The 23,611-nt window shown below is 39.5% G+C and overlaps 2 protein-coding genes across 6 annotated transcripts in view; one reads left to right on the top strand and one right to left on the bottom strand.

Moving 5' to 3' along the window:
• RIMBP2 (RIMS binding protein 2) overlaps window positions 1–23,611 on the top strand; it is a 403,010-nt gene that overhangs the window by 122,827 nt on the left and 256,572 nt on the right. The window lies entirely within an intron of this gene.
• The window catches only part of ADGRD1 (adhesion G protein-coupled receptor D1), a 123,767-nt gene continuing 104,198 nt past the window's right edge, over window positions 4,043–23,611 (bottom strand). For all 5 annotated transcript variants that reach the window (XM_052691408.1, XM_052691404.1, XM_052691407.1 and 2 more), the window contains 4 exons: window positions 8,219–8,345; window positions 7,100–7,141; window positions 5,281–5,373; window positions 4,043–4,621 (listed from right to left, as the gene is read on the bottom strand). In XM_052691408.1, the coding sequence (XP_052547368.1) occupies window positions 4,526–4,621; window positions 5,281–5,373; window positions 7,100–7,141; window positions 8,219–8,345 (358 nt within the window). In that variant the 3' untranslated portion in view covers window positions 4,043–4,525. The remainder of the gene's footprint in view (window positions 4,622–5,280; window positions 5,374–7,099; window positions 7,142–8,218; window positions 8,346–23,611) is intronic.

Below are 23,611 nucleotides of genomic sequence, written 5' to 3'. Positions count from 1 at the left end.
AATTTACTATTCTGACACAAGTGATAAATGTAAAAAGAAAAAAGTGTATATCTCTATTTCATAGAGAATGTTCCTTTCTGCATTTCTTGCTACATGTCTTGGATGTTTACAAAGGAAGTGAGGTTTCTTTGTAAGGGGTATTGAAAGGTGATGAAACACATTTCCCATCTGCATTCCAATCTATAGTTTTTCTGGATACAGTTGATCTTGTTATTCAACACCACAAAATTCCCCTCCCATCTAACTTTCCATCAACACCCCACCACATCTACACAGCTGTGCAGCACAGAGGCAGCTGGCAGCCTATTTATTTCAATAGAACTGGCTTTAACCTTGAGAGCAGGGTTGCTCTGAAAGTAATGCCCTCTATTTTGTTATGCTGGCCCACAACATCTGAGGTGAATGCTGGTGGGATGGCAGCAGAGCCCTCCCACTGATATTCCATTACATGCTGCTGCTGTGTAGATGGCAGCAGAGGAGCACTCTGACTGAACGGGAGTGTGTATGGAGCAAAGGTGTGGAATTGAATTCCTCCACGTGAAAGAACTGCAGCCATTAACATTCACTGATGCCTGCTGAACGTTTATGGATACCAAACAGCGGATGTGAGCACAGTGAGGTGGTTGGTGGTGAAACACTGAGGCACAGTGGATCACCTCCACTGGCACAGATATTTACAAACACAGTGTGCAAACTCTTGTGCATCGCTGGTGAAAATGCACAGCCAGTGGTGGTGACTGTATTAAAAATAGTAGCTGAGAACTTGCTAATAGTCAAGTAGTGTTATTGTGTTCTTAGAATATGTTGTCATTTCCATGGGAATACATAGGAGGTGTTAGTTTTGATGTGACCGGCGGAATAAGTGCTCTGCTTGTCAACTGTGAGTTACAAAGCACTTAACAAAGAGGACACAATAATTATTTTCATCTCCCTGATGGAATAAACACACAGTCAGGAAAAGCCACTTGCTGAAGGTCATGCAGTGGGGTATGAGCAGAACAATGACAAAAGAAGAGATAATAAGCATCAGAGGCTTCAGAAATCTTCCTTAACGGGGAGAGTACGCCTGAGCTTGGTGTATCACATAGGTATCAACTGTAATGCAGAAATACCACCTGTGTGTCATAGCTGTGCCATGGTAGAACATGTGATTCACATCGTAGGACTTTCAGATGAGTTGAGATCCACTTGTTTGAGCGTAACATTAGCACTCGTAGGGATTTTTATACTGTTTATATCCATGTCAAAAGAATAAATTTGAACAAATACAAAATTATTTTAGGAAATTAAGATTTCTTATTTATCTGAGAAAAAAAAACAACACAACAAAACTAAATTGTTTTCCTACTTACTGGCAAAGTCATTCCTACTACATTACATATTTTAAAACTCACATCTCATTCAATTAAGATTTCATACCATTGACAAAATGATGCTGTCCTGAAAAAAAATATTGCAAAAGCCACAGTATACATGCCCATAAATAACTGCGAGATTTCCAGGCTTCAAAGACTGAGGACAGAAAGAGATTGTTTAAAGATTCATATGTACATTTCGCATTCAGTACATTTGCTGCATTCACTAACAACAAATACATTGAATCAAACAAAAAGAACAGCTTTAGATGGCTATGGAAAACAGTTTTTGTGGATTTTTTTTCATCAGTCTATCAAACACGTAAGAAACCCCAGCCCCAAACGAACATAAATACCATGTTCTAACTCCTAACCTCATGTGACATAGACAAGATATGCTGCTTCATCACAAGTCATGTTCAAACATTAAAGCATGGGACACAGGTTATCCTCAGTGGATCTCAGTAGATGTGGGATAGTAAAGCTCCCTTAATATCTGACACATCTGTAGCACATTTTGTGGTACAAAACCGAGAACACCTGCGTGTTCTTTTTGATAAACAGATCTAAAATCTGGTACATACCTGGGTGAAACCCAGATTTAGCTCCTTGTATCACTGTCATTTGGTGTTGCCATTTGTATCTCATGTGTTGTTTTCAGTTGGATCTTGGGCAGCGACATGGGTGGCCAATATACAGCCAGCACGGGAGGAAATGCATTCAATGAAAACTGCGTAGAAAGAATAAGTCTTCAAAAATAAGATTTAAAAAAAAAAAAAAAGCTTTGATATGTCCTTCTTATGTTACACTACAATGAATGGAGTTATGAAGGAGGGTTTAAATCGATACCCATGATCACAGTGTTAAAACAAACAGACAAAAAAACAACACGCATGCTCCAGTATCAAAAAATATGCTTAAATAGGTTGTCTGCACACAAAATAGACACTTTGAACTCTGCTATCACAGTACAGTTACAGTCTTCTCCATACATTCTGAGGGTTCCTCCTACTGTATCTTTTGGGGCAAACCAAACAAACGAACAGAAGAACATTCTCAGACCAAGAAGAGTCAGTATGTTTGTACAGCTGAAAGACAGTCCAACTTGTAAAAAAACTAAGAAAAAGCTATACACAAATGCTGAAAGCCATTTAGACATTTAGCTTTTACTGACCCTCTTTAGCTGTCAACAACTTGGGTTTATTTACCAACTGGCAACACAAGATTAGAAGCCTATAATTTTATGCACGTGTGGATATGCAGTGTGTCACATTCTGCTCTGAAATTCAGCTCAGGTCTGCAGAAACCAAGACAATTTCTGTAGACTTTAAACTTGTAGGCACAGACAGACATGGGTGACTGTGGGCTTTCAGTTTGGTGACCATACCAAGCCTTGGTAAGGATGCAGAGGAAGCAGAGGGGATGGAAAAGCTTGAAGAGAACTGAAATAGTTCATTTTCTCTTAGTGCAGGCAGGAAGCATGGAGAAAACTTGTTTTGGATCAATAACAAATGAAATGTGCCAATGCTTTCTAAAATTTCAACTTCACTGCTTTTGGATTAAACTTTTCACTAAATTCAGTCCTAACTGATGAATGCTTCCTGTTCCTGAAGTTCAATTGGTTTATTTTTTTTTTCCACAACTTTACTGAGCAATAAACAATTTCTGCCCTGCAAATCACAGTGCAGGTATCTTTTCTCTTTGAAATCACGGGCAGATATCTTGCTAGATTCACTGGGACCAGATGTCCTCCTTCTGCAGTGGATTGGAAGCCCGTTGTCTTACAGAGACATCGGGACAAGGAGACCTGGCACAGCCACTCTGTGTTGGAGTCGCATCATCACTGAAAACTACTTTTCAGATTCTGGCTGCTGAGTAAATCCTAGACCAGTATTACATGTGTTTAGGGACTCTGACCACCTCTGGGGCTTATAGCCAGCTGTACCCCAGCTGGAAGGTTGCATCATTGGCACAGAATTGCAGCCCATTGCGGCCCATGTACTCCAAAGGTCACTTTGGTGGACATACAGAACACTAGTCTAAAGGAAAAATGCATTGTTTTTTCCCCTTTAAGACACTTCATAGCAGTACTAAAGCAGAAGTTATTAGGTGTTGAGCAGAGTTTAAGACCACAGAACACTCAGTGGAGATCTGTTTAAAAGTTGCCTGTAGGTAACAATATACAGACTTATTTGCTGTCTTCACAGTATACCATTGTGTAACAATTTTGTGGTTGCAGTTCAGTGTCCCAATCTGACAGGTAAAAGGAGAAGCATAAGTCACAGCGCCAGGCTTTGATTTCCAAAAGGTACAATTAATGCATTTGCAAAACGCATTTGATGGACAGTTGTAGATTGCATCCAAAGCTTCAGACAAAGCAATACAGATACTTTGTATTGCAGTGTGTCAGCAGACACAAATCAGCGACAGGCGGTGGTGGACTGCTATAGGACAACCGTAGCCTTTTCTGCCTTCTATAGATACGTTGTAAACAGCAATAGCTAAAATACTAATAGGTTCGTGTATAGAAGTGTTACACGTTGCATGTGCTGTTTATGTGTGTAGGGACATAGGTGCTGCTCAGCTTTGCTAATTCCACACCCTCATCTGGGAGCAGAGTAGCCTGGATTTGCTTCTCCCTCAAATCTCGGTGTCTTTGTAGCATTTAAATTAACCACCACACTGTATTTTGAATAAGCTTCGCTTCAATAACTGGATTGTGTAAGGTAATAAGTGTAAACAAAGTGTGCACAGCAAGACCAGAAGAGCCCCATTACAATGTCACAATGGGAAACATTTCATTTTAGAGCTTAAAAATCCATCTTTCCCAAGGTATGCTGACTTTCCTCTGTTCTGGGATGTGGAAAGATTCAGATGGCAGTGAACCCTTCTTGCACGCCTAGCGTTTTCATCGATGCTGACAAAACCATCCAGTGTATATTTGTGCTATTTACTTTGACCAATAACGCTAATAGGCAAGTGGTAGAATGTGGTAGACAAACAGAATAGGGCTATTTAGTCAAGAAAACAGTATGGCAATTTCCAATCTAATAGTCAGTGATTAAACAAGCAGTTTTCTACTGGTATTGACAGTGAGAAAATACTGGTGGACATTGTGTCAGAGGTCCTGAATGTATGGCTTGATTTTCACTGAGAAGCTGGCACTGCTGTCAGACTGCTGATAAATCAATGCGGTTGGCTGAATTGGTGCTTTTGTCCCAGGTGTTCAGCTTTGTGGGGGTTGTGCCCGGCCTGTTCCCGCTCATCTAGAAAAAACAGCATCGAAAGTAGATTTATTTATTTTGCTATAGCACTCTTGTCTGATGAAATAAAAGCTTGAAAGGATCTGTTTACATTACAACGTTGTCACAGAATCTTGAAAGCATATTCCATAAAGGGTTTTTAAGTTATTGCCAGAATCTAAGGTGATTGGCAGTGATCACTTAATAATACCTGTCATTTCAGAAGTCTGGCTCTTTATAAAAACAAATATATTTAGCCTCAAGGCAATCTAAGCAAAGCTGGAAAAGCATACGCATGCATTGATTTATTTAAGAGTTTGTTTCTCAGACTTAAAAGTAAAAGTGCCCTATCAAAAAGGCATAGTCATAAGACAGATACATTGCCAAAATGCTGCTCGACTACGTAATGTGGAGTTCATTACAAGTGATGCAGATGGTCTCATTGAACCATACTCCAGTTGGTAATGCCTGCTTACATTCATCTGATGGTTTACCAGGAAGTAGAATTGTGTCCTTGGCTTTCAAAATACGTACTGGAGCTGCAACATAATACTTGCTGATTCCACCTCTCTTCACTGTGTGTTAAGTTAGGTATCCACACACCCTTTAGTGCCCTGTTCTTTCACCAGAATGTGATGTAGAAACCTTGCACGTACAATAGAACAAAAAGGACAAATACTCACAATGTCAGAATTGAAGGGTTTTACATTGATGTTGCGAGTTGAGCTACTGGTGAGGGACCACACCTTGGTTTTGTGCTTAAAAGCAGCTCTGACCTTTGGGAGGAAAAAGTGGTACAAGACAGAAGACTTATTTTGGAAAAAGTTGTGTTTATTTTCTCAAGTGCTGCCTACAAATACATCCCCATTAACCTTCCCTCACATTAATGTCACTAACAACTACATTATGTACTAAAAACAGCAGTCTGCTCCTACATTTTTGTTTATACTTTAATTATTTATTTTCCAAGTACTCACAGATTAAATACAAAACATTTTATAACCTCATTATGTCTCATTTCTCTGGCAGTATTTTCATGCTATCTGGGTTATCCCAGCCTCCTAGATGTCCAAGCTATTACTATTCATCTTCTTTGAAAGAAAAAATGCTTTGTATTTGCAGTCCTTGTATGAAGGAGCACCTTTGGGCAGGCTCTCCCCGGTGATCTTTCAGCCCTAATGGTACCCAGACACCTTGAAGATATAGGCCAGCTGCCTGCCTGCCCTTCTCTGTGCTGCCTGTGCATTTCTTGTCCTTGAGCACAGGGAACAGAGCTTTATCTTTTACCCTGCTGCATGGAAATATCTGCAGGCTTTGCTTTACAGTGTCTGAGTTTTACTTCTGCGGTAAGAAGGAAAGCATTCTCACAGTTCAGCTGAAGTATTTTAGAGATACATAGCATACAGCAAAGCCAATAGGACCTGCTCTCCAAAAGTGCTTGTTCACATTACCTGTACGTGAATAATTTTTTGAGTATTCAAACCCTGAAACGTTACTGAATTTCATTTCTCGTGGCCATGATTCAAACATTATATTTGATACAAGAAGTGATGCTTGACAGAAGGAAGAAGGCTTTTAAGTGTGGGGCAAAATAGGATAGAGAAGTATTTTATCTCCTTACCTTTAGCCTGCCTGCTTAACTTTAGTTGATTCCAATAAAGATAAAGAATTTTACAGTCAGTCTTGTCTCTATGAACTGACTGTAGAAAAAATCACATCAGTGCTCTAAGACTGAAAATGTTGGTCAATATTAATAAGCTATCATTGCTTACTGAAACATCTCCTTGGAAGAGCTGGAGCGCTTTTGATGCATGGGAAGTAAACAAGCTACAGGGCAGAGCTATTCCATAACGTCCAGATGGAGTAACTGTGGAAGAATCAAAGCTGTGGAAGTATTCCCTAGGAGGTGCTTTTTGTAAGAAATTTTCATTATCAGTAATGCATATTGCTGAGGATTTTCTTTGTCTGCTGTTGGAAGAGAGGATGCAGTGAGCTGTGGGCCAAGCAGGGATGTCTCTGCCCTCAGCCCTGCCTTGGCTTTGTCCCAGCTGCTTCGAGACAGCCTTTGTGTGAAAAGATGCCTCTTGGTCCATTGTGAAAACCTCAGCTCCTAGCCAAGAAAAATACCTGGAATATGTTCTACACTGTTTAGTTTCCCATTAAGAACTGCATGAGCAGTCTCCTAAAGTATGTTTTGCTGAGATTAATGCTTATTTTCCCTTCTGGAACTGCAGATGTAACAAAGCCAGAGGCCCCCAAGCAGGGATTGCCAGAGTGAGTCCTGCTGCCACCAATGTGATCCCATCCCTCAGAGTACAGCCTGTGCCCTGCTCAGCCCCTGCAGCCCCCAGGAATGTGTCATTTCTTTAATCTTAAGATGCCTTCACGTATCCCTTGGAAACTTTTCTGTGTTAAGTAAAATAAATGCCAAACACGGGTCAAAATGCTGCAAATCAGTAACAGCAGTCATACCAAATTTGCTAACGCCATTTTGTAACGTACCTCTGAATTCAGAAGACAATGAAACAGGAACATGAAAAACCCCTGAAAACAGAGAAAAGGGTCAAGGGTAAAGAATGGCTGTGAAGAGCGACATACTGTAAGTATTTCTCACAGCACTGTGTAACCATAAACACTGAAAACTGGGATAAATTTTGTCCAACGTTAAACTGGAGAAAAATGCAACATTAGGTTCCTGTGCAGCTTGCCTAGATCTGTTCATGTCAAACGCTGCCTCCTAAACTTTGGGGTTCTGCAGGAAAACATCTAGTAGAAAATAAGCCAGCATTCTTGTGGTGAGCTACATGAGAACAATTTGACTGTGCCTGAAAATGCAGAGGCTGAGGGAAATACTTCAGAGAATTTCCCCAATGTTCTTTTATAGAGTTTGTTTTCTTTTTGATGAAAATTTAGTCTTTTCTAATCAGTCTTTCAAGAGCACTGTGTTGCCATCTTTCCGTGACCATAGCAGTGCAGTATTTGTTCCTGAGGTAGCAAAGGATTTATAAAAGTTAACATTTTCTTTTCCTTTGTAATCATTATTTGGGAAAGAACTCACCTATAGATTTATACCTCTACTGGAAGCTGTGTTTAAAGCTAGGCAACGCTTGCATTCTTTCCCAAGCAGACCTCTTTTTCCAGATCAGTGTCTTAAGAAGTCACGTGCTGCTTTCTGCAGCTGCTTTCATGCAGATACAGATTCCTTTTTCTCCTTACGCTGCACTGTTCCCAGCAACTTCTGTTTGTTTTCAGTTCTTGGTAACGAAGCCTCAAACTGACGCAGAAATTTTGTTCTAATAAATTTACAAGAAGAATCTTGCCTTGGCCTTTAAGAATCCTGCACGTGATACCTAGTGCTGGAGGAGTTATCTGTTTCTGTAGCTCACTCTCTAATTTGTTTAGCTATTGCTACTGGAAGCACTAAGGAATGAGATGAAAGTTCTCTTCATACAGAGATTAAACAATTGCCAGCACTGTGTGGTCAGCACAGCAACTTAAAAGACACAGGAAGGAATAGAGAAAAATCCAATAAATGAAAGCATGTGAAAACATTACTAATGATCCATTTCTTGCTTCTCAACAGCAGTTCAGTAGCCACAACGTTTCCAAGAAGGTACTTACTTGTAGTGAATTGAAAACAGCAAACATATACTGAAATATTAGGGTGTGGGCATTGACCGCCAGAATCCCAAAGATCCATGAGCTTCCCAGGATTGGTAAGAGAACTGCAACAGCTTTAGCTGTAAGTCTGAAAGAGAAAATAGCGAAGGAAAACATGATGAGATAGGTAAAATTTCAGGCCACACACCAGGGAATTTATCAATTATTTCTTGGTAGAAGACAGTGTGTCTGTAACTGCCTTTGCCATAACATTCCTTCAGTGGGCTGGTCTCTTAGTTACTCACTGCTCATCTATAAGAATGGGGATAACAGAAGCTTGATATCACATGGGATAAATATAGATTGAGAGAGTCAGTGACTGAGGGTGCCAGGGAAGGGATGAAGAGATTCTCCTATAACTACTGTAGTTGTACCTTCAGTTTTCAGTAACGTATCGTCGCTTCAGTGAGGAACAGTAAGTGTAAGGGTCAAATGCAGAGGGCCAAAACTGAGAACAAGGGCAGTATCACGTGGAAAAGAATAAAACCATTATGTAGCATATCCAAAGTACATTTGCTTACTAGCAAGACAACTTGGTATTGCTCTTCTGGAAAGTGACTTGGGATTTTTAATCACCACAAATGGAATGAAACACTATCTACCTCTGCCAAATGCAAATCCTTTAACACCGCAGTATTATTCTGCTTCCTCTCTGCTTTGTCAGAGTTGATTCAGAGAAATATATGCCAAATTCTGAAATAACTTGTGTTTCTTGGAGGTGTCTCCTGATACATGTTCACTCTGCTTAGCTCGGAGTATTTGGCAGATTTTCAGTAAAAGATGGTGTGACAGCTGAAAATATAACATTGAGAAAATGAGAGGGATTTTTAGTTTCGCCTTAATGAGCTGTGCCTGGGATGTTCATTATGGTGGAAGATTAAAAGATGTTGAAGAAACTGTAGTATTCCAGAGAACTGTATGATCACAGAAAGCTTTCTGCAGCAGCTGAATTCTGAGGATCAAATTCTATATAATTTGGTTCTTGCATTTGTTTTCTGCTTTCACATAAACGTTGCAAATATCTCTCTCTAAAACAGAATACTACTCACCAACTTCCAAGGTCAGGCTCAACTAATGAAATCTAGTTCACTAAATTAGTGCTTATCCTACACAAGTGTCTTCTCCTTATGAAGCCTTCAGAGCATCACCTTGGTGCTAATGAATTGCACTAAAGCATTATACTCTATAATACTGACTGCAGGAGTACTGCAGTGATATCCCGATAGAATGTTCTAGTGTATTCACAGAAAAAGGAGAAGACAGTGGTGTTATGCTATGGAGTCCTTGCTAGAGGACCTTACAGAAGTCCAATACATCCAATACATTCACAGAAGACGGTTCTGCTGTGAATTGTTAAATGGTTCAGGATTGTTCAGTAGTTCAGGTGCAGCTGCTGGTGCAGAAAGTCCCTCATCTTTTGTATGCAAAAAGAAGGGAGTGTGTATTCAGAGAAGAATCACTTTGCTTGTCTTTTATAGTAGGAATCTGTGGTTGGTGGTCCATCCACTTTAATGCAACAGTCTTTCTGTTCTCAGTTTCCATCTGCTTTTAGATTAAGACAGTAAACACCTTGGTTACTGTTTGCATCAATTGAGCCAGTAAAGGCAGGTATGAGATAGAGCAGGGCCAAGTGACTCACAACAGAGTTGTTATTAAGTTCTCTCTCCGTTTTTCCCAGTGAATGCCATACACCTCATTCGCAGCACTGAGCAGCCCAAAAGCATTTGTGATGTCTGTCCACTCTGCAAGCTCTCAAAGTTCCTTATGGATCCCACAGGGCAAAACATGTTTGCTGTCAAAACACTACTAAGTAGACAGCCTGGTGCTATTCTGCCTGTCAAGGATGAACAGATGTGCAAAGAACCTTTGTACACCCAGGCATCACATTTTCAGTGATAGCTATCAAAGGACAAACTCTTCCTCTGCAGCAACTGAGTACAATGTTGGTGGCACAAAACAGAAAGCACAGGGAAGGAAACAGTCCCTGCTTGCAAGGCAGATAGATGTAATCTCTGTTTACCACAGTGCGTGTGAGCAGGTACTTAGCTCCTGTTGTAGCCCATAGGATCTAAGCACATTCTTACACTTAAATATGTGTTTAAAGTATTTTTTGAATTTAGTCTATGGTACAATTAGAGATAGAGGTGAAGGAGCAGTAAAGGGAGTACAGAAATGGAGAATCTAAAAGACTGTCCAAACTCACATACGCTCAGAAATTGGCAGATTTTTATTTATCAGGAAACCTACACAGAATAGAAAGTTGTTTCAGAGAGATTAATGTTGTATTTGTGCCATTTAGCTCCTCGTACAAGCTAAAGTAGGGGTTTGGGATAAAAGTGCACAGAACTGCATAAAAGCAATCACTTGTAACAAACATAAGACAAATGAGATTGTTTCAATTCAATGAAGAAATCTTTTAATTAAATGCTTAGATCCAAGACATCTTGTTCATTTCAGTGACCTGAGCACACACTTCATTATATCCTTTATTAAAATCTGTGCTGAATTACTGCATAGGCTTCAGTTTTATAGGGAAATCTGGGACAGGGAAGAATCAGAAATCTGTTTTTTCCCTGTATTGATAAGTATCTCAATGTCCTTGGCCATGACTGTTTCTGCACAATTTAATTTAATTCTGCAGAGTCTGTTTAGCCAGAACAATGAAAAAATACAATAAAGCCTGAATTCTCTTATTTAATTACAATATGCATTTTAAAAGATACCATCTTAAAGCAACTAAGTGATAGAGGCTTGTTTTCATGAATCAAGGATGCTTTCTTTTTCTCTGTTAAGATTTAAATTCATCACCTCAGCTGCAGAAGGCACATGCTCAACCAAGGAGCTGCCAGCAGACCAACTTTTGCCATAAATGCTGTGCAGAAAGATCTGTGTAATCCTACACAGCCCTCGAGTCCTTAGGAAAATGCATCTTCCCAGAACTCAGAGCAGACAGAAGGGGGAGAATGCATGAGCACACAGAGGATGGGGGAGCTTCCTTCAGGCTCTGTGATGGTGTAGAGTCCCCTGTAACCCAGCAGGTGATCAGTATGCCCAGCACAGCTACATTTGTAAAAAGCTCTTCATTACAGATCACCTTTTGTTCCTCTTTCATTCTCACACTCTCCATTTTTACAAAACTTGCAATTTAGAATATGATTTTCCCTAGCTGCTTTATTACTAGAAAGAAGTTTTCATTATCTCTTTTTTAGTTTTAGCATTACCAGCTTCATTCATTGTGGTCTGGGATACAAGAGTTAGGTTCTCAATGTCAGTGTTCTTAAAACCAATCCTACTGTTTGGATTTTCAAGAATTTTTAACATCACAAATGCCTTGAATATTTAAACAACAACAACAACAAAAAAAAAAAAACAATACAAAAACCCACAAATATTGATTAAACTCCACTCACTTTTAAGCACAGAGTTCAGCAGAAATACACAGCTAAAATGAAAACAAAACGCAGATATATGGGATTTTTCTTTCACATGTGTGCATGTTTCGTGACTATTCACTTAGAAATGCAGCAGAGGGTAAAATTCATTTTAGGCCATCTAACAGTTTTACTTCTGCCTGCACATCAAGATCTCTCTAAGCCTGTTTTTATTCTCTTAACTGTTTACCTGCTCTGAATTTCTGTGTACGCATTGTTAGTTCAAGGTATTTGTGAGCTTTACTCACCAAGCAAAGGAGTCAGCTCTGTTCTTCCCAGTCTTTCATTTCCTTCCACCTACCCCTCCCCTCCCCATCCTTATTTCATTTTGTCTTTGAACTTCAAAAAAATAAAATATTAACTGTAAAATGCTGTGTCAGAATACCACTAAGGCAGGAACATTCAATCCATCATACTGCACGTACTTTTTTTCCTTTTATTCCCATTTTTCTCTGCTACATGAATATTTTAGATAGATTAGCTTCAGTACACTAAGATATAGAGCACAATCTAATACATGTTGTGTTTGGAGAAGGAATACAGCATGGCTTCAACTGTGCAACATTCAGAACAAATTTTACTCCCATCATTCATCATTTGAGTTTTCTGCCATCTGAGAAGTTGGTGATGTGAAGAACCAAGGCAGTGGGGCAGAGGCAGGTGTTGCTCTGCAGATACTGCACTCTGGTTCAAACAGGGCTCCATAAACCTTGCTGAAATCTTTCTTTGTCCTTGTACCCTAAATGCGTTGGAAAGCAGAATGGCCTTTTCTCTAAACCTCTCCTGCATGCTCTTCTCATGCCTTGGCTTTTGAAATTAAGAGCAATGCAGCAGCTTGTTTTTCGCACCTACTTTTTAAAGATTGGATATTGTTTCTCTTCTGCACTCCGATGGTATAATGTTCTATGAGTTTGTTGTGTCTGCATCTGTGTACACTCAGCACTGGGATTAATCAATTAAGAACAAAGCAAAACTAGCACAAAAGATTTATTTTATCCTAATGTTATTTCCTTTAGAGTGTTTTTATGTGTGCGCCTGTTATTGCTTCATAATACAGAAAACTGCTGTGAAACACAAAAGAAACTGAAGTCTGATTAAATTTTCATATTCGGTGTATATGGAATAGCCCTTGAGATATCCTGTCTGTCAATTCATGCGACTGCTAGGGTGGTTTCTCACTCTGATGCTGCACTAAGAGCGTCTGCAGCTGGACTCAGCAAGAGCTATTCTGGTGTCATTTGATTTCCTTACAATTTCCATGGCTATTTATTGCAAAACGGAAGCATCACCAAACTGGCACAGCACAGTACCATCCCATCTGCAGTCCTGACCTGTGCACTAATCAGTTCTTAGATGAAAAGGAAGTCTGCTGAGTTGGATAATTATTGTAGCTGCATGGAAGTGCTGGTGCAGGTTTCAGCACCTCTGAGACGTATTTTATTCACCTACATCACATAAAGTCGTGGCACTATTAGTAAAGTTTCTGCCAATGTTTTTCCAAGAGCAGAGGTGGACCTCATAGTTTTATTGTGTTTGCAATTGGTTTGGAACAGCTCTGCTCAATTGAGATTGCTCCCTTCCCCTTATTTAATCTCTGCCCTTTCCTGCTATTGCCCTGAGCACACTGTCGATATCTTATACCAATGCAGAATGACTACACTGACAGCTACAAGAAAGAAATTTCACTGCTTGCAGAAGGAAAATTTTATTGCTTCTGTGAAGGGGACCCCTAATTCACAAATCAATTTTATTGGCTGTATATGAAGAACTAATCCTTTTAAGACTCTGATATCCACTTTTCAGTGACGATGCCTGCTGAAGTAAGAATTAAATTCAGATCCATAAACAACGTTATATAATAGTGGAGGAAGCACTGTCATAAAAGAAAAAAACGTTCACAACAATTCATCAAAATTGTTACCCTGACAAATAGGCCTTTTAACTGTAATTTCCCTCTTGTTCTTAAACTCTTTGCTAGCCACTGTCAGCAGTATCCTTTATATAAAAAATGAATGACTCCTCTAGCCTATAACTAACATTTCAGACTAATGCTGGAAAAGGTTGAATTCAGCCTCAGTTTCTCTGGTTCTCTGCTATGCTCTGTTCTGCAGTCTTCTCAGACACTCATTTTGCTCTTCTTAATAGAGGTACTAGTTTGTTAGGAGGAATTGTCTTTGTCCTTTGGTACCTGAGCCCTCTCCTTCAAACAGATCAAGAGTTAAGCTCTTGTGTTCTGCAGGATGCACCCCATTCCCTGGCTAGGTTAGTAGATACAGCATTGGCTCAGAATAGACTGGGATTAGGCTCAGATCACTCTTCTGACTGTGGCACAGCAGCTCACTTTGTTCCCCAGATCATTTTGACTCCCTGCTCGCTTCTCATTCTCTCCTATTGAACCTGTTCTACTTATACTGAATAATTAAATATTCACTGGGTCAGAGAGATTAGTTGTGAGGCACCCACTTGAGAGAGAAGTCCTACCTAGTCTTTGCTTTATTAATATTTCCTAGCTTATATTAAATATTCAGTGGAGCAGGAACTGAAATTCAATTCTCCCTTCAAAGCCTCATGAAGTCTAACAAAGCTACAGGCATGGCCAGAAGTGGAGGTGCTTCAGGAACTTCAGTGCTGAGAAGGCAGTCCCAGGGGATGGCAGCATTGACTTTTGGCTTCAGCACTAAACTAGGGATTTAGGAATCCGTGCCTTGCTAAGGCCTCTCACAGATCAAATCCTAGGATCACGTCCTGATTCTAAAATTACAGAAGAAAAATAACGCTTGCCAAAGAAAGTAACAAGCGCTTAACTTAAACATGTCCTTCTCTTCAATTCAAGCCATTAAAATAATATAGGGAATTAAAATATAATATGCTTGCAAGCTGGATTTTCAGGGGTGAAGATTTGCCCAGGAGAACTGTGTTTGCAGAGGGATTTTTCTAGTTTACCTAGAATACACATTCTCCAATGTTTTTGACAGTAATGCCCTTATTGCACTGCTGCTGAGACAGCATTCCCTGTATCTTGGTCCCCAAATCCAATGTTAAAGCTAATTTCCACTGAATTTTGCCGTTGAGTCATCAAAGAAAATGATAACAAGTTAGTCTCAAAGCAGAAGAGTGTTCCACATCCAGCTGAGGAGTATTTATAATTTGTTTTGGAAGAGGAGATGAAAATGCTACCTGCACTGTGAGGCTTTGCACCGCAGGATACTCAGCAGTACATGCATTCATTCCCAGGAGAGAACCAAAAGCTCCTCTGTTCCTGCTGAAGTCAGTGTTGTCTTTTAAAGGTGACTGGGAGCTTTACTAATTAACAGTCTTGCTGCTTTAATCAAAACTCTGTATTTGTGTCCATGTGTCCTGCCCTTCCTGCTGTTTGTACTGAAGCATCCCTTGAACCTCAGGAAGAGCCTCAGTGTAACTGAGGATATATTTTCTCCTTTATCCCATAATAACCTCTAATACAGCAAGCAGCATAACAATTTCTGGTTAATTGATGTGCAGAGTACCATCACATACTAGCAACTATACAATCCTGCTGCATACAATTATTTATATTGGCCATCAATGGTCTTTTTTTCTTTTTCTTCCCCAAACTAAGTAGAGTACGGGGTTATTTATTGCAGCTATACATTAATTACGATTTTTATTTTTTTAATAATAAAAATATGTCTGCTGAAAAAAGCTTTTTGGGGGATTCCAATCCTTTGCGACAGGAGAAAAATTTCCCAGTATATGGTGTTGATGATCATGGCCAGAAGATAAAATAATCAAATTCTCAGAAACCTCTCAGCAGAAGATGAAAGCAATCTAACAGAAAAAGGAAAAGAGCAAGCCGTGACCCTTACCAAAGTATAGATTTGTTAATGTCTCAAACACAAACTGTTCATTTCCATAGTTCTTGCAGTGTTTGATTCTTCCTTAAAAGCTGAGTCTGGAATTATTTCAAAGGAAGCAAATGGAAACAAAAAAAAACCAAGAAAATCTTACACAATTTCACTTTAGGAGTTCCTTAATAGCATCACGAAAGCACAGTGACAGGGGAGTCTGGATGGATTAATTTGTTATTTTAAAAAGAAAGCAATTTGTAATGTTGTAATGTGTTGGGTCGTGCCATCAGTAAAGGTAGGTATGTCTCCAGAAGTGGAACACACCTCTCACTTTCAGAGTTTCCCTGTACAGACCAAGCACTCAAGAAAAGAGCAGCATTTTTTCTCATAGCCGGAAAGGAAAAATTATGCAGGAGGATTTGTTTATATCCACATACTGCTAGCAACAAGCTAGTCCTGGGCTGAAAAAGGTCATGAAATTATTTCTGTTGGTAGAACAGATGAGCAGAAGATATCAAATCTTTTCAAATCAAATTGACAAAATATAACCATCAAGTTATTTGTAGGAGCAACATATTAATAGGAGAATCTTAACCTTGGCTGCTGCCGAGGCTCTGCATATGTGGAAACAGATGTTCCTTCAAACTCTCCCCTTCTAATAGGACCTGGTGCCTAGCTCGACTTTGGACTCAGCCCAGGAGAAGGAATTTGTTACAACAGCTTATTCCCAGAAAACTCATTACCTGTCTCTTCCAAGGACAAGGCAATGGAAATGTCCCAAAGGGCTCGATCCTGCCTGTGGGTGCCAGATGGACTGGGCTATGTGTCATCCACTTCTTTTCTCCAACATTTGCACCTAATTATTTCTTCCATAGCCTCCATTGTCTTAGCCATTTTCAAAGCTCCCAGCGCAGGACTTCTTCCATCTCAGGACAGCTTTCTGTATAGCCTATCCCTAGGGATCTGCTCAGCAGGAGGAATTGCATTGGCCTGGTGCTCACTATTTTTAATTGGCTAAATCTCAACAAGTCATCTTGAAACAATATACTGAAATTAGTCTTACTGTGCTATTTACAGCCCTCTGAATCTTTTTTATGTTTCTTATGTCATGCGGCGCAAATATTTGTTTTCTCAATGATAAAACAAGATGATGGACCAAGAGTTAATAAAGAGGGATTGTCAAACAAACAAATAGAAGTTATGAAAAGAACCTCGTAATGTTCGCCTTCCCTCATATAACGGAGATTTGATGGTAGAATTCATATAACTTGAATTCTGATGTGAAAGGGCACAGCTTGTTCTGAAGGCACATGCAGAGAAAAAGAAAGGGGGTGTCAAAAATGTAGATCTGCTCAGAGAGCAAGAAAATACAGGCAGACAGATCTTTTGAAGGTATCTGTGCAAAATAAAGGAAAAAGAAATGGGAACAGTAGGGCAGCATGGTGTCTATTTTGGCTTGCTCTCCCATGGGGATAATGCAAATGGAGGCCTTTTTTCCTAAAGAGTTCAAGAGTTGTCTAAAGGATTAGATGTTAGCATGGAACCAGCTTGATTTAATTGATGATATTGTTACTGAAAGGCGGAGTTTATAGAACGGTTCTTTTTAAGAAAAAGATCTGTAGCACTGCAGGCAGTGATGCAATCCCACTGCAGATTTTTTTTCGTTGTGTCCCTCACTATCAAACCAGGAACAACACACAGTAAAAACGTACAGTTCCCTGCACAGTACCCTCCACAGAGTACTGGCAAGCCCTGAGCTGCAGCATCATATTTGGATTTGGATGTCATTCTTCAAGGAAAATGTGGTCATTCTAGAGGCAAGGAACAAGAAGGATCATTGAGTTAGCAAGCATGGTCTGCTGAAAACTTCCTGATAAGGGTCTGAGGCTTTCAAAAGACAAGTTTGCTTCAGCAGGGAGAGAAAGAAATTGTTGCCCACATCCACTAGAGGAAGACAGTTTGTCATTTCTTAAACTGCCCTTGTAGAAATGTCAAGCTTTTCAGGAGAATCCAATAGGAAAAAAATTCTGAACCAGCTACACCCTGAAGAGACTCAAATTTCTGTCACTGGAGGCTTTTAACAGATAGTGCTTTACACTGTATTCAAAATGATGAGAAGCAATTACACAGCCAGTTACCACGTTTCAGCTGACAAGTGGCAACAAGCCCCACGGCTTGGTAGTTTTTGTACCTGGGAATGCCCAGAAAAAGCAGCTTCATGGACACAGAGTTTATTGGAAATGTGTGGATTGAGTAAATATTTCTGGCTCTTAGTTTGGAGTCAATGAGGCTTAATTTAGGATGACAGAATAACAGTCACATCAACCAATACACAAACCTTCTGTGGAATAACAACATTCATCCCCCTGAAGATCTGAACTCTGAAAATGATCTCTTGACCTAAGCAGTCTCAGTGACCCTTAATTATGCACTGATATCAACAGAAAGATCATTCTTCTATTTCCATGGTAACGGTACCAGCGAACAGCAAAGCTATCAAGGTCAGGCGTATAAACTGAGAAAGAAAAGTAATTTTCTGTAATGGTTCATGCGAGCCTTAACTGCAGCACTGCCAAATAAATAGCCATATACTTGCTTGATCGCCTGTCTCAAATGTACGTAAGGGGGGAAAAAAGAATTGCCAGATTACAACTGCAATCACACTGCCTTGCTGCCTGGTTTCTAAAACTGCTTGCTGGTGACTGTTGCTTCAGAGGATAACACAAACTGCAGAAAAGCATTTAGCTGTGCAGTGCTGTAATGTGAGGAACTCATTTTCTTATTAAGCTGGTTTTAAAGAAATGAGGCAACATATGGTTTTTATTGTGTTTATCAAAGTTAATGTCATAGCTGACGCTGTATTACTTACAAAAAGCCCAGCAAGAGGTCATAAAAATTCCTCCAAAATATTTTCCAGCTTGTTGAAATAAAAATGTTTTGCTTACGGGTTTGATTCCCACCTTCTCTAAAGGCCTACCTGCAAATGGAAAAACCAGAACAACCTACGTACTTTCCTACTAACCTTTCCAAAACGCCTGTAACACACCTATGGGTACTGGCACTTCATTACGTAAATGAAGACGGTATCTAAAAGCTTGAAAGGACTTCTCATTCTAAAACAGGGCATTTTCTTTGTTGCAATTACCCATATTTTTCATTTATTTTCTTTATTTTGTGAATGCAATGTCGGGAAAATATGTAAATCACCCTTAGCTAAGAGCTGTGTCGCTCCAGGCAGTGATTTACATGGCTGCTCAGAGCCCTGCAAAAGGTGCACGTTTAAATTAGCGTTTACTTTATGCGATGGTGTAACTATAATATTTGTCTTATTATTCTGCATAAAGCTGACAAAGAATTCTAGGATTATAAATTAGGCCAAGGACATAAAAGCAGCGGCAGTTCAAGCAAGCTCTTGCAGTTATTGCTGTTCACAGTGAGTTGTACCATTTCATGATGAATGACCAGCATTTAACTGTTACTCTGGTACCGGGCATAAAGCTATGACTAATACACCACCCTCCTCCTGCTGAGACATTTATGGCTTAAATCAGGTATTAAAAGATTGAAATCTAAAAGAAATTAAGGCATTTTTAAAACAAAAGAATGTGCACTCCAAAGCACTTTTTCACTGTAGATCTCCAGAAGTTGACATTTTCTGCTGTTTTAAGTCTAACAAGCACTGGGCTGAAATCTGTGGCAGTACAAAGAATAGTTAAACCCCACTGAAGTCATCTTAGGCTCATGATGTTTCTTCAGGGACGTGAAAAGTACAAAGCAGAACACTGGAAAAAAAGACAGAAAGAGGAGGAGAGTGCAGGAAAGAGAGAGACTGAGAGGCAGCAGACAGTAAGTGAATTGTCGCTGAGGTCACACAGCAAGTCCCCAGCAACCCTGGCACGCAAGGCAGTGCCCCACAGACCATGCTGTTTGTAAATGGGACACTGGGGAAAAAACCAACAAAACTCTCAGAAATGAGCAGTTCTTCAGGTAGGCTCCTGGAGCAGGCTTAGAGACATCAGTGTTACGTTCATATGAAGCAGTTAGTGTTGGGCGCTTACGAAATCCCAATCTTATAAAGAAAAACCTATTGCTATCTCCAGGGCTCAGACATTAGGGACACGAGCAGTGAGAATTTTAGCTAAGCTGTCATAGCTCATCTGATTGTTTATCACTGTTAACGTTGTGTCTTTACTACCCCTCCTAATAAAGAAGAAATTAGAACATGGAGTTCAGAGTTCCTTTGGAGCCCATAATCAACAGGCCCTGCTCAGTCTTGAGCAGTAAATCCTATTTAAGGAGAAAAGACAGAAGAAAACCAGCTCCCATAAAGGATGATCTTGGCTCAGAAGAAGGCAAGCAAGAAAAAATAAGCTGTGAAAGGACTCACAGTGTCATCTTGTCCAGTTCAGCCACAAGGCAGAGTCATTTGTCACTCCTGGCATCAGGATTAGCTATGACAGACATTTGTGCAACCACTTTTGGGAGCTGTTCAAAGACAAACTCAGCAGTTCTTCAGGTGATCAGCTCCATTGCTTTGATACTCCCCTTCCACTATTGGAAGTTTGAAGATACTTGATTTTTTTCATCAGTTTAGGATTCTTTCTATTTGTCCCTTTTTCTGTTCCCTTGAAGAAGTGCCTCCTTCCTACAGCAGTGTTTTACATACTTGCAAACTGTTATCACTCCTGAAATGTGCCTGAGCCATCATATGGCCTGGAGCCTTTCTTCAGTGCTTCAATTCTCAACATCTGTACTAAAGAAAGCACTGCCATTACTGTCATTACGGTTACTAGAAGATTAGCACTTCCCATTAATACTCTTATTGCCAGCATTTAAACCCATGTATTTTTAGTCTAAAATGCTGAGTCTAATAAGAAGATACCCAAACTTCATTTGTATTTGTCATATTCAATGAGCCAAAAATTTAATTTTGTTGAAGACATTATCATTGGCAGTAGCATGTCAGCTCACTAATTGTCATTGCTTAATACATCCCTTTTAATTATTTCCTTTATTGCCAGTCACTCTCCTCCTTCCAAGAGTTTCTGTGAGGTACATCGCTCATCCTGTTTGAAGCCATGTACAATGAACATGATTTCTTACAGTTAGAAATTGTTAAGAAAGAACTGCTGAGGGCAGATTCAACTTGCCAGACTGTTCTTTCTAACTGATGGCTCTCCCTCAGCAGACAGAAAAAGCTCATTTCTCTTTTGACAGAGCAGAGAGAAGCAGAGCTCCGTGTCTCTGAGGGATGCAGCTGCTATGTGTCAGCAAGGCATAGAAAGGATTTTCTAGTGCTATGGGTCTTGAATCCCCATGGACTTTTAGAAGAGTTTGACAAGATTGTGACTTGCTTCTCATCCTTGAAGGGAGAGGAGAGAAAAAGAAATTCTCTAATGGTATTGCAAAGGGGTAGAATTTAGTTATGTAGAGAGGTTATGGTATCTTCTTTGTTAGGAGAGCTCTCATGAGAGCCACAGGTTATGTGTCGTGATTGACAAGTGCATTCTCCAAAAATGAACAGCTGGAAATAATCCTTAGAAAAAGAAGTCTTTGCACTGCAAATGACATGAAACAGACATTGAGTTGCAAGAGAAAAGTGCAACTAATACACAGTTCCTTGCAGAACAAAGCCTCACATTAAAAGCAGCTCTGACTTGGAAGAGCGTTACCTGAGACAAAAGACAGGCAGTATTTCTACAAACAATGTAAAATAGTGATGTGGAGTTGTGGCATGGCATGGATCACTGATTAAAAGGGTGAGCAATTTGCCACAGCACATTCAGTGTGCTGCGGAACGTAATAGATGGCTTCACAAAGTGCTTTGGAACGGTCAATTACATGTTTAACTCTAGAGATGTCTGCAGCATCGTGAGCTGCTGGCGGGCAGCCCTCATGTGTTTGGATCTGTCAAAGGGAAAATTTTTCTGTACGGCTTATTTCCCCCCAGATAACCAAAGGAAGGAATAGACTTGCAGTAAACCTATGTACCCTGTTTTCAGGTACAACCAAGGTGGTTTTATGCTACCTTTGAAAATGCAGAATGAGCTGACCCAACAGCTTGACTTGCTTACCCTGTTGAACTTTTCTTGAAGCCCTGTCTTGCTACTGCCATTCATTCCAATATTCAGTCATTAATCTAACTGAACAGAAAAAGCATAACCCCTTCCCTCAGTAGAGAACTAAGAGACTGTTTCCTATTTTACTGAATGAGGATCAAGTTTTGAGGGATGAAGGAAAAGAGTAAAGTGATCAAAAAATGGAGTAAAAAGCAAAGAAATATTTCTAATTATGTTGTAATTACTTTCTCTGTGAATGATTATGGTAGCAATGACGTCAAGTTCACTGGCTTCTGAGCTATACACGTGACAGAGAAGTTATATCAACTTTTGCCACTCTTTGGGCCATTTCAGACCAAGGAATGAAATATATATAAAATAAGAGCTGGACTTGACAATCGATTGAAGAAGAAGTTAATGGAATTCCCTCTCTTCTAGTCAGTATAATGCAAAAGTGAAGTAGGTGTGGAAGCACAGAGATGTAGTTAAGAATGATATCTTTATTTCTAGATTAAAACTACTTTTATTTCTAGATTAAAACTACTTTTACTGCAACAGAGATGTGTTTGCGTTCTTCCTCTACTACAATCCCTATTTAACTAACTGCAGATCTAAGGTCAATGAAAATTGCATTGTAACCCCTGTAATCCAGGAGACAGGTACCTCCAATAATCAAACATCCTACCTGTGACAGACTTAATCAGGGAAGAGTTCTCTTGGAGTATATTACATTTTATTACAAACGTGCACATTTCTGAAGCACTGTCACGTTAGACAACTTTTCTCACTGTAACAGAGAAGTAAATTCCCAAGTAAACACAGCACCGACCGAGGCTTCAAAGGGGTACAGCAGGAATTGAAAGAAAACAAAACTGTTCTATTCCTAGCCAGAGTAAATGTATGCACTCAGAGGAATCAAGATTTTATATGCAGCAGGAGTAAGTTAAAAAATCTAAGTGTTCAAATGGTCCATAACTGAAGAAAGTAATCATTTGCTTCTTCAAGCACATGAGCAATTGCATTAAACTAATCTGATTTAATTGCATTTAGTTCAGAGAGAGACTACTTATATGCTTAAACACAAACATATAATTAATTATTTCCCGAAATGAAAGACCAGTCAAGGAGAATGGATAATGCAAACAAATGTGCACGTGCATTTCAATTTTTCAAAGTATTTGATTCAGTATTCTATCTAGCAAAACATTCAAATCAACCTTGTGGTGGGAAATCTGTTCCCTGGCTGCAAAACATTCTCATAATGAAACATCCAAATTAGTTATGCACAGCATTATTTTACTGAGAGTCAATAGCCCATCATCTGGCAAAAAGCTCAGAAACAAGCCTTCGCATCTAAGTGAAAAAGCTCAGACAAGTTTGTGTTCAGCATGTTTCAGAAAGAATACAAAAAGCATAATCCTCACTGAATTCAAGTAAGAAATAGGAACTTGTAATAATTCCTTGCTCACCTTTTACCACCAAACTGCTTTTGCAGTATTAGTTTCAGGTGATAAATAAGGGACCACTCACACATACATACACTAATTATACAGTGACCAAATATCTCCTGCCAGACTGTCACAAGAGTCTGTTATGCATTAACTAGCATCTCTGATCATACACTGTTTAATTAATTGAATTAATTTTTCCTTAGATTATTGTGTTTTTTTTTTTAATTATGTATCATGAACTTCACTCCTGAATGCTTTATCAATTTATATCTGATGTTGGAGGTATTATTATTTTCTTTTAAAAAACAACAAATAGAAACATGTCCACATCTGCCTGTATCTCCAAAAATGGGAAAATGGTCAGCAAAATTCTGTCTGACATCTTCATTATGACAAGCAACATCAGAACCTGAAAAGGTCAATCAGCCCATAATGTACAGCACTTTATTCTGGGTGGAATGTGAATTAGGAGGATTATGAATTAATTAATTTTATGTAGAAATGAAGAAATGTTGTTAACGCTCTCCTTGTCTGCTTTGGCTTTTAAACATGAAGTTTGATGGAAGCTGCCTTCAGAGCTGAGCAG

The sequence above is a fragment of the Tympanuchus pallidicinctus genome, unplaced genomic scaffold (genome assembly GCF_026119805.1).
Source record: "Tympanuchus pallidicinctus isolate F22 unplaced genomic scaffold, pur_lepc_1.0 scaffold28, whole genome shotgun sequence".
NCBI classification, from domain to species: Eukaryota; Metazoa; Chordata; class Aves; order Galliformes; family Phasianidae; genus Tympanuchus; species Tympanuchus pallidicinctus.
The sequence above is the reverse complement of the archived record's forward strand: the minus strand, read 5'-3'. Positions and strand labels throughout refer to the sequence as shown.